The sequence below is a fragment of the Ambystoma mexicanum genome, chromosome 3p, assembly GCF_040938575.1.
Source record: "Ambystoma mexicanum isolate Mex_15411 chromosome 3p, UKY_AmexF1_1, whole genome shotgun sequence".
NCBI classification, from domain to species: Eukaryota; Metazoa; Chordata; class Amphibia; order Caudata; family Ambystomatidae; genus Ambystoma; species Ambystoma mexicanum.
The window spans coordinates 52,688,883-52,700,485 of record NC_090925.1 but is presented as its reverse complement, the minus strand read 5'-3'; the positions used below and the strand labels follow the sequence as shown (position 1 = coordinate 52,700,485).

Below are 11,603 nucleotides of genomic sequence, written 5' to 3'. Positions count from 1 at the left end.
CGCCCGCGGGGTGCACAGAGCCCAGGTACTGGTCTCCGAGCATCTTGTGGAAGACACTCCTATCACTTCAACCCAGCAAGAGGAGAAAAACATCTTTAAGAAGCTTAGCCTCATACAACTTCAACATGTGTACATTCCACATGTAACCCTGAGAACATGATATGATCATGATAACGGAGTGCATGAAATAACTAGAGTGGGTTTTACCTCACTTTCCCGATCATTGGCAATGAGTGCATGAAAGGACACAAGTGATTTTATCTCACAATCCCAATCATACTGAATGAGTGACTGACATGACTAGAGTGGGGTTTGCCTCACAATCCCAATCATGGGCAATGAGTGCATGAAATAACAGGAGTGGATTTTACCTCTCAATCCCAATCATGGGAAATTAGTGCATGAAAGGACAATAGTGGGATTTACATCGCAAACCCATTCATGCAAAATCAGTGCATGAAAGAACAAGAGTGGGGTTTACCTCACTATCCTAATCATGCAAAATGAGTGCATGAAATGCACAGAGTGGGTTTTACTTAAAAATTCAAATCATGGTAAATGAGTGCATGAAAAGGCTACAGTGGGTTTTACCTAAATATCCCAATCATGGGAAATGAGTGCATGAGAGAAGAAGAGTGGGTTTTACATCACTATGCCAATCATAGGAAATGAGTGCATGAAAGGACACAAGTGATTTTATCTCACAATCCCAATCATACTGAATGAGTGAAGGACATGACTAGAGTGGGGTTTGCCTCACAATCCCAATCATGGGAAATGAGTGCATGAAAGGACAAGAGCGTATTTTACCTCACTTTGCCGATCATGGGGAATGAGTCCATGAAATAACTAGAGTGAGTTTTACCTCACTTTCCTGGTCATGGGCAATGAGTGCATGAAATAACAGGAGTGGGTTTTACCTCACTATCCTGATCATGATAAAAGAGTGCATGAAATAACAATAGTGGGGTTTTTCTCACTATCCTCATCATGGTAAATTAATGCATGACATGCCAAGAGTGGGGTTTACCTCACAATCCAGATCATGGGCAATGAATGCATGAAAGAACAAGAATGGCTTTTACCTCACAATCCCAATCGTACAAAAGGAATTCATGAAATGAGTAGAGTGGATTTTACCTCTCAATCCCAATCATGGGAAATTAGTGCATGAAAGGACAAGAGTCAGGTTTACATCACTATCCCAATCATGCAAATTGAGTGCATTAAATGACTAGAGCGCGTTTTACCTCACTATCACAAACATGGGAAATGAGTGTATGAAAGGACATGAGTGGATTTTACCTCATTATCCTTATCATGGTAAATGAGTGCATGGAATGATTACAGTGGTTATTAACTCACAATCTCAATCATGCAAAATCAGTGCATGAAATGACTAGAGTGGGTTTTACCTCAAAATTCCAATCATGGGAAATGAGTGCATGAGAGGAGAAGAGTGGGTTTTACATCACTATCCCAATCATGGGAAAAGAGTGCATGAAATAGGTAGAGTGGGTTTTACCTCACAATCTCAATCATGCAAAATGAGTGCATGAAATTACTAGAGTAGGTTTTACCTCACTATCCTAATCATGGGAACTGAGTGTATGAAAAGGCAACAGCGGGTTTGAACTCACGTTCCTGATCATGGTGAATGAGTGTATGACATAACAAGAGTGGGTTTTACCTCACTATCCAGATCATGGGAAATTAGTGCATGAAAGGACACAAGTGATTTTACCTCACAATCCCAATCATACTTAATGAGTGCATGACATGACTAGGGTGGGGTTTACCTCACAATCCCAATCATGGGAAATGAGTGCATGAAAGGACAAGAGCGAGTTTTACCTTACTTTCCTGATCAAGGGCAATGAGTCCATGAAATAAAATGAGTGGCTTTTACCTAACTATTCCAGTCATTAGAAATAAGTGCATGAAATGACTAGAGTGGGTTTTACCTCACAATCCCAATCATGCACAATGAGTGCATGGAATTACTAGAGTGGGTTTTATCACACTATCAGAATAATGGGAAATGAGTGTATGAAAGGACACACGTGGTTTTACCTCACTATCCTGATCATGGTAAATGAGTGCAGGAAATGACTACATTAGGTTTTACCTCACAAGCCCAATCATGAGAAATGAGTGCATGAAATGACTAGAGTGGGTTTTACCTCACAACCCCAATCAGGGGAAACAAGTGCATGGAATTACTAGAGTGGGTCTTTCCTCACTATTCCAATCATGGGACATGAGTGCATGAAAGGACAAGAGTGGGTTTTACCTCACTATCCCGATCATGGGTAATTAGTGCATGAAAGGACTACATTAAGTTTTACCTAACTATTCCAATCATGTCAAATGGGTGCATGAAATGAAAATAGTGGGCTTTACCTCACTATCCTGATCCTGGGATATCAGTGCATGAACGGACAAGGATGGGTTTTATCTCACAATCCCAATCATGGGAAATGTTTGCATGAAATTACTAAAGTAAGATTTACTTCACTATCCCAATCATGCAAAATGAGTGCATGAAAAGACAAGACTGGGTTTTACCTCACACACTAATCATGGGAAATGATTGCATGAAATGACTAGAGAGGGGTATTCCTCATTATCCTAATCATGGGAAATAAGTGCATGAAAGGACAAGAGTGAGTTTTACTTCACTATCCTAATCATGCAAAATGAGTGCATAAAAAGAGTTTTACCTCACAAACCCAGTCATGTGAAATGAGTGTGCATGAAAGGACAAGACTTGGTTTTACCTTCCAAACTCGATAATGGGAAATGAGTGCCCGAAATGACAAGAGAGGGTTTTACCTCAATATCCCAATCATGGGAAATGAGTGCATGAAATGAGTAGAGTGGGGTTTACCTCACAGTCCGGGCTAGGAAACATATTGCACCTTATATTCTCCCTGTTGCCTGAGGTGTCGCTCTGGGCAGAAGACCATGGCCATGGTCACTATGGCAATGATGGTGATGGATCTCGTGCATTTACTCTACTTCCACTAATATGGAGAACACCAGGAAGAGCAGCACCCTAGTCGTTCAAACCAGGAAGTACCAGCAAGCTCTGCCCGCTGCTACGGAAAACGGATTTCTGTTGGCTGCCTCTTCGATGCAGCGCGTTGCTACTGGTAGCAGAGGCCATGCTCGTAAGTCCGCCACATTAGACTTGCTTAGTTTCTAATAGGAAGACTTCAGTTTTAAATCTCTTTCAACCATGTCCCTCATTCTCTTTAGTGCCAAGGCTCGCCTCAGTCATACTCCTCAGACAAGCTCCTTCAAGCTCCAAAGATGGGAAGCACTTACTCCCGGTTCAGTACGTCTCCCTCTCTTCCTCCATTAGATCCTTACCTCCACGCACACCTATCGAACACTAATCTGTTTCTTTTCTCATATACAGTCTCCTGGCTCCGGTCAGGACTACATTTCCCATCCTGCAGTGCAGTAAGACGGAAGCTAGTCAGTTTGCAGTCCACACTCGGTAGGCTTGTGTAATAAGACAATTCTTTCCATCGCAATTCTCATATCTTGCTGATACTAACTCTCTCCTCCTGTTTTTCACAGCGAACCTAGACCCTCAGACTCAGCACTTTCATTCTTCCGGCAGACAGCTGATTAACCAAAGTAAAAGGTACTTAACACTCTAAAAATAGTTTACTCTCCACGTACCCCCGTATAACCGCTCTGTATTCCTTGTTCCGGACAGATGGAGATTCCGAGTTCCTCCCACTGACCCAAGGACGCTGGACACCCGAAACCAAAGCCTTTACTGAAGGAACTCAACTCCTCGACACAACAGGGTTTTTTCCCCAATGAGGGTTTCCCTGACTTCTTCTCATTCTACCTATTCCCAGGCGCAGTGAGAGGGGGACAGGTGAGCTTTCTCCTCTTCGATAGAAGACAAAGAGTTCAGGTTAGTGCACTGCTTTGTTGTTTCCTAAGCTCCACACTAGTGACTGTGTTCTACGGCTACTTAAATTGGGAATATTTACAATAGTCCTGTAGCAATTGTAACATGAGGTCTCATCTACCTGGCTCTTCCAGTCACCTGGTCTGACCACTTCACCATTCCTTTTCTATGGGATATTAGGCCTTCCAAAACATTGCCACAACCCCACACTACCATTTGGCTGGGATGGCGCATGGTACTCAACATGTGACAACATTGTGTTTCAAATGAATTCTCGTCACCTGAATTCCAGTTCCACGGATTTGGGCTCTTTATCTGTTACCCTGGAGGTGGTGGCAGATTTGTTGGCCCCTCTTAAAAACTCTAAACCTAATGCTCGTCCATCCCAGCCTTGGCTGTTGGACACACTATGTGTGCTTAGTTTGAAACGCAGACAGACCGAACGTTAATGGCGACTTAGTTAAAATCCGGCTGCCAAATCGGTTTTTGTGCAAGCCGCCACTGTGTACTAATTGGCTATTGATAATGCTAAATGGACATACTATTCATAGTGGAAAGAGGCATAAAGTAAATGCTCCAAAGAATTGTTCAAAGTCTTGTGGGGCCTATGCTCTACGCCATCTGACCATATTTCCCTATTTCCCTGTCGCAGGATTTGTGCGACTCCCAGTCTCTTTACTTTGTGGAGAAAATTAGCAAAATCAGGTCCAACATCTGTACTTCAGACTCATGTTGACGGTTCCTCCTTCCTCAGCCAAAACGTCACTGCACACTAGCTTGTGGTCAGCGTTTCCCACCTTCTCAGCTGACGACGTATCAGCTGCTGTCCTCGGGATCCAATTCCCCTCTGTATTATTATGGATATCCTAGCGCATATTGGTCATCTGCTGACAAGTGCAGTGAATGACTCCTTTTTCACTGGGCTGATTCCCGCACACCCTAAGCAAATACATTCCTTTACCGAAAATAAAACCAATGTGGGCCCTCGTATACCAGCAAATTTCCATCCTTTCTCTCTTTTCCCCTTTCTTATGAAGCTTTTTGAATCTTTGGTCTGTCCACTGCTCAGTTCTTTTCTTGAGGAATCCTCTTTTTTTCACGCCTCACAGGTCTGGTTTTCACGCAGGTCGGGGGACCGAGAGTGTGCAGGTCTGTGTTATGGACGATCTGACAAGGATACATGACAAAGGCGGCATCTGCGCACTATTAATGCTCGACCTCTCTGCCACCTTTGATACCATCAATCAGGGTGCTTAAAATGGACTTGGGTTACCTACAGCTGCATAGCACAGTAATTCTATATGTTTATGATCATTTAATGTGCAGCCCAACAGAGGACCAATGTTTGGATTTGGTTACACTACTCACATTAGCGGAAGAGAAGGGATACAAAGTAGATATTGACAAATTGCAATATTGTCAAAAGGAAGTAGTGTATTTAGGACAGATAATATCAGCAGAGTGTAGGAAGGTCACTGCAGAAAGAACAGAAACAATACAGCAGACCCCACAACCAAACACAGAAAAGGAAATGCAGCCATTCCTGGGATTGTGCATCTATTGTAGGTCATGGATATTTAACTATTCCTTGTATGCTAAACCCCTTTTCCAGTGTTTGAAGGAAGCACAGAAAGCAAAGGTCCCCTTGATCTGGACTCCGGTTATGATTGATTAATATAGGGAATTAAAAGAGGCACTTAGCACTGCCCCCATTTTGGCAAAAACGAAATGATAAAAATATGTTTTTCTTCTTTGCACACTCTCATGGCCCAGTGATGACGGCTGTCCTCTCTCAGGAAATGATAAGGCTACAAACCTTTGACCTACCAGAGCAGTCCCCTATATTCAGTAATGCAGGGACACTCTCCATGCAAACAATAACATGCAACAGCGGCATTCGCCATACAAAAATCTGACACAATTACAGTGGGATGTCCACTGACACACAATGTAGAGCACGCATTGTTCGCCATATTGGACAAATCAAAATTGACCATGATCACCCAACGAGCTTCAGGGTATGAGGTAATACTGACAAATCCTGCTAATGGATGTTTTCTGGGCCCGTGGGTCCAAACATATGCTCAATTACCACCAAACTGAAGTGCCCAGTGTTCCCTGGTCACCCTAGACTCCCCAGCCCTCCTAGTGCCCCACTCTGACCATGTGCCATTGAATGATCATTCGGCCCTATGAACACTGCAAATTCGAGGTCCATGGACACAGCAAATATTGAAGAAGAGAGACATCCACGTGTCAGACAGTCGAACTTGTGAAGGAGGAAGAGAACAATAATTACTGGTCCCAACAGAGTGCGGACTGACTAGACGCTATCCCGATGGAGTTTAGGCTGTCCAGTAAAAAAGCAATTATTTGCTCGCACCTGGTGTTCAAAGTGCAGCTAATGCCAAATGGCTGCAGATGAGGTACAAGATGCTACAATTGGAAAATGGGACAGAGAAAGGGCTTAACACAGTAAATGAGGAATTAAGGGCATTAAGGTTGGGCACCCTCAAGAACCGTTAGGTACTGGATTTGTTTACTGCCATGGAAGGTGGCATCTGCGCCAAGATAGGAGCAGTTTTTGCACATTTGTGCCCGCAAATGAAGCTTCAAATAGCACACTGTCAGAAGCAATCAATACCTTGCACACCCTTCACGAGACTGTGGTTCATGAAACAAGCAGAGTGACACAGAGTGATTTGTGAAACTTTTTACTTGGGTACCCACATGGCTCCGATTCTCATATTGGCTCTCAGTGCCTTTTGTGCATGTCATTTGGGATTGAGGTGGTGCAGAAGGGGAGCAAACGGGGGAAATATTTGATGATGAAGGGAACAGCCAAAGTTAGTGAAGCCATACCCCCATCCAGACACATCCAAATACAAACAATTCCTGAAAGTGATTTGGTTCAGGGGGAGGGGCTTTATGGCTTCAGAGGAAACTTTCCATGCCACCTTCTGATTTAGAACATGATATCCCCCGCTGGATCGACTGTTATGGTGATGGAGGAAGTTACTTTCTGGGATGCACTCCGGAAAGAATATTTTGCTGCAGGTGGAAGCTTGCAGGGGTGTCTAGAATTTGGACAGCACAAGAAAAGTTGGTCGGGAAGGGCAAAGAAGGGTTGATCAATAAATTGATTGAAGGGGCGAATATGAATATGCAGATCCAATGCTCACAAGGGGGAGTGCAAGCACAAGCTAAAGAAGTAACGCTAAAGGAAATATACATGGTGACGTGCTACGCACAATGCACGTATATCACACTTATATTACACCTAGTGCACCACACATCAGGGAGAAGGGATCTGCAGAAGGAAGTGCATGTTCAAAAAACACAGAATGTATATGTGTTCTTAACTAGTAGGTATCTAGGGATAGGTAAGCATGACTGCCATCATGAAAAGTGCACTTGCAGCAACAATAATATTTTTATATTTTCTGTTGTTTGTTCACATTTTTCGGGGGCACACTTATACACGCTTTTAGTGTATTTACACACAGGTCATTTTATTTGTTTTTATTTCATTAGTACAGGTGGATCAGAGTTGTTGTTGTTAGGTTTTAATACACAATGGCAAACACAGTTAGAATGTTATAATAAGGCAGGTAGAGCTTGGTTTATGAGTAACTTGGCTACGTGCCAACGACACATAATCTGACTCACATCTAGCCTACTCCAGCCATGACCTACCACTCTGCCTAGACACCCGTGACATGCCCTACTCTTGGGCATTTGTTGTATATATTCCTGTATATATTCCTCTGTGACGCCGGTGTTTCACAGACACCTGTTTGTATATAATCGTTCATATATGTGCTCTTCTTGTCACTGTGCTGTACATACTTATGCCAATTGTAACAAGCTTAAGTTTTCATGTAAATTGTTGCGCCTGGCTACCCATGGTTTTGCGCCCATTATCAAATAAACAAACAAACAAACAAACAAACAAACAAACAAACAAACTTAGAAGTGTAATAAGTTTAAGGGTTGAGTATATTAATGAACAACAGTATGACCATAGTTTAGTATGTTCAGGGCAGACCAGACAGAAGCCATTATTAGTTGGGTGAAAAGCCTGATCTTGTAGTTGTTTCCTCACAATTCCATTGGACAGATTTGGTGTGATTCTGTGGATTGCGCTTTCTCTAATGGAGAGATTCAATCCATATCGATATATTTATCAAGTTGTATATTGTGGATGCCAACCAATGGCACATCAGAGTTTCTGCAGAACAGTAGATAATGATGTTATTGATAGGAGGGACGCTTGAAGGTCATGATGTCATGAAGGAGTGTTGAGGGTGGTGTTTCAGGAAATGTTTATCCAATCAGAACATGTAATGTATAAGATTGTATAGGGGTCCCGTGATGACCTACCTATTATGTATTAGCACATCCCCAAAATTTTAACATTTGACAACTAATGCTAATATGTGGTATTGTAAATATTGTAGTCTTTCTGGGTGAAGTTGAGAATATATTACAGCTCAGACTCATAGAGCTGTTTGTTCTTCCATTTTACTGTTCAATAAAGCTGGGTTTTTTTCTTGCACAATGTACACTTCCTTAGGATTACTTTTGTATTTTTCTTGGATCGCCCCCAAGGACCTCTGGTCTACACCACCGTAGGGGAGAACAAGGCATGATTTCAATATATATAGAGGTTTTTTTCAGCTGCGGTCCCTAGCACTGGTGCTCTGTAAGCTTTGTCTCTAGGGATACCCCAAAACTTAGCAGTAGGATTTTCGATTCCTTGCTCTACGTCAACCATTCGTCAATCCTCGATTTAACTGCTGAGGTTTAGAGACCAGACTCTCCTCTATTTGTGGGGGAAAACATTCACATATTAGCCTTGCGTTGTCCCCTGTTCCTTTTTGGGGCATATTGGTGCGTAGAAGGGTAACTCATTGAAATACATAAGGATTATTTGTATCCGGGACCAATATTTTATCAGCTCTGATTGTTTCCATCAGTTTGCCTCAGTGTATGAACATCTTCACCCTCTCAGAGACTCAGACTCTAATGCAGCCAGAGTTGCAGCAAGGTGCAACTTACAAAACAATGTGGTGGGTGTACCTCAGCATATACTAGCAGGGGCCCCAAGAACAGAAAACAAAATTCTCTCTACTGTGGGTCCTGTAATAGATATTTCACGAAACCTGTTTTGTTTCTATATTGATAATCTTCAGAGAAGGAGGGTAATCTGCATCAAGTGTTTAATCAAGTCCAGGAACACGTTGTTTGAACTCCAGTAAAGTCCAGCTCAAGTACTCATAGTATGTCCAGCTAGTAGGGATGGTACGTTGCTGGGGTAGATGTGATCTTATTACCACCGCTGTCTGCAACATCCTTCCACTCAGAAAAGGCAATAATCGTAGGTGAAGCCATCAAAACAAGTGGTGTGTCCAATTATACCCTTGTGACAATTTTCCCACTGCCGGGAGCTTTTGGTCCAGCTGATAAATTCTTTGGTTAATGTATGGTGCCTAAATGAAATCCAATTCACATAAACATGCAAAATGAAACCAGAGAACTGATGAATCATTTACGAGTTAGGACAAGGATAAACAGATGGTCTAAGAGAGAAGGAGGAGTCTGGTTTTGTAAATGTACTTCTTTCTTTTGCACACTCATTTGGAGGATCATCACATGCCATTCTAAGACTACAATTGATGCGCCCATGCAGGACACCCTCAGACTTCTACTCCAGGCAAAAGATCCACCTCCTCCTTAGATGGATAGATGAAGCCTTGATCAGAAGACATGGGCATGAGCCACCACTGGAGAACCTCACCCTAAAATGGTAAGAGAGTGGCATATAGGGAGAATCGCTGTGATATTGTTAAAGTTACCTTTTTTATTTAAAATTGGGAGAAAGTAGAACATAATTGTCCATGGCCTTATTTTCAATGGTGTTGGGTGCCTGTGGATATAGAAATGAAACTGGATTGTATAGGTTTTTCAATAAAGACTACATATTGTTGTCGTAATATTGAAGATGTGTGATAACACCAAAATCTCAATAAATGTTACTAAGACTGTGTATCTGACGTTAATGACTAACGACTGAGAGAAGCCTGAGTTGGTAAACATTTTAATTGTGAAAATCTGCACAAACTTGGTTATTTTGCACATACACTAAAACAATCTTAGAGCATTTGAATTCTTGAATGTGCAAAAAATACATTAATCCATTGGACATTTGATATACCTGAAAGCTGCGCATTTAATATAGTAGTTCGCTGGCCTGGAAAAGTTCCTGAATGGAAAAGTGTGATCATTCATTGAAGAAGGCATTCTTTTCAATAAGACATTTTTCAATTGCTCTCTTTAGATCTTTGTTCCTGGCACCATAAATGAGTGGGTTCAGCACTGGGATGACAGTGATATACACCGCTGCAAGCAGTTTGTTTTCCTGCATGTAGTACACAGACGCAGGTCGCATATACATACATAGAGTGGTCCCATAAAATAGCATAACAACTGTGAGGTGTGAGGAGCAGGTTGAGAAGGCTTTGCGTCGCCCCTCAGCAGAATTGATGCGCAATATTGTTGATATAATGCACACGTAAGAGGAAAAGGTTAAGAGGAAAGGGCCGATGCCCAAAAAGACCCCTTCCACATATGTCACCATCTCAATGACGTTGGTTCTTGAGCACGAGAGTTTCATCAAGGCAGTGAGATCACAGAAGAAGTGGTTAATCTCATTGGAGTCACAGAACGAGGAGAGGAAGGCAAATACAGCATGGTGCATTGTGTCCAAAAAGCCAATGAGCCAGGAAGCAAAAACAAGCCGGATACAAACACAGTTATTCACAATGACGCTGTAACGCAAGGGATTGCAAATTGCAATGAAGCGATCATACGACATGGCGGTGAGGAGGCAGAACTCTGTGCTGAGACAGCCCATGAAACAATACATTTGCAATACACACCCCACAATGGATATGGATTTATTCTGCGTTACAAGTGTCGATAGCAGTTTTGGCAATGTGACAGACATGTAACAAATGTCAATAGCTGATAGGTTGAGCAGTAGGAAGAACATAGGCTTGTGCAGTCGGTGATCCATACACACTAGGAAAACCAGGAGGATGTTCCCAAGTAATGCAATAAGATAGATGAATAGAAACACAGAGAAAAGCATAACCCGTAGTTCAGGGAGGATCTGAAAGCCAATAATCAGGAACTCTGTCACGGTTGTGTGGTTTTTCATAGTCTTGATTTCTGTGTAATTTTCTAGGTTGACAAAAGAAGAGATACAAAAAAGAAAATTGGAAGAGCAAATAATGTAATGACTATTTGGAAACTATGCATTAGTTACAAAGAATGTATGCAGAAAATCAATGTATAGAAATATTAAACATAAGAAGAGGATCAGGACATGCAGCACATTTTATTTTGTCACTCATTAACTTAATAGTGAACACATTTTTTATTTTGTCTGTGTGGATAGCCCTCTGATCACCTCACCCCAAATTAGGCACACCCCTCAAGAAGCAAGTGCACATTTGTCCATAAAACAAGTTTATTGTTCAAATTGCTGGGAGGAGCTAGATGGCCTCATGGAGTCAAACTAACCAGAGTCTCCTTGAACCACATAAGCCTACACATTTTATACATGTTGCAACAGTTAAAACACTCGGACATATTTTATTACAAA

General features: G+C 42.0%; 1 protein-coding gene across 1 annotated transcript; it reads right to left on the bottom strand.

The window, feature by feature from the left end:
- Positions 1 to 10,217: 10,217 nt before the first annotated feature.
- Positions 10,218 to 11,156, bottom strand: LOC138579726 (olfactory receptor 5V1-like). The gene has a single exon (XM_069649965.1). It carries the CDS (start codon positions 11,154 to 11,156, stop codon positions 10,218 to 10,220), a length of 939 nt encoding a protein of 312 aa, XP_069506066.1.
- Between the last annotated feature and the right edge of the window lie 447 nt (positions 11,157 to 11,603).

Bases quoted from the DNA above. Each gene is read 5' to 3' on its own strand.
- LOC138579726 (XM_069649965.1), bottom strand. From the start codon at position 11,156: ATGAAAAACCACACAACCGTGACAGAGTTCCTGATTATTGGCTTTCAG.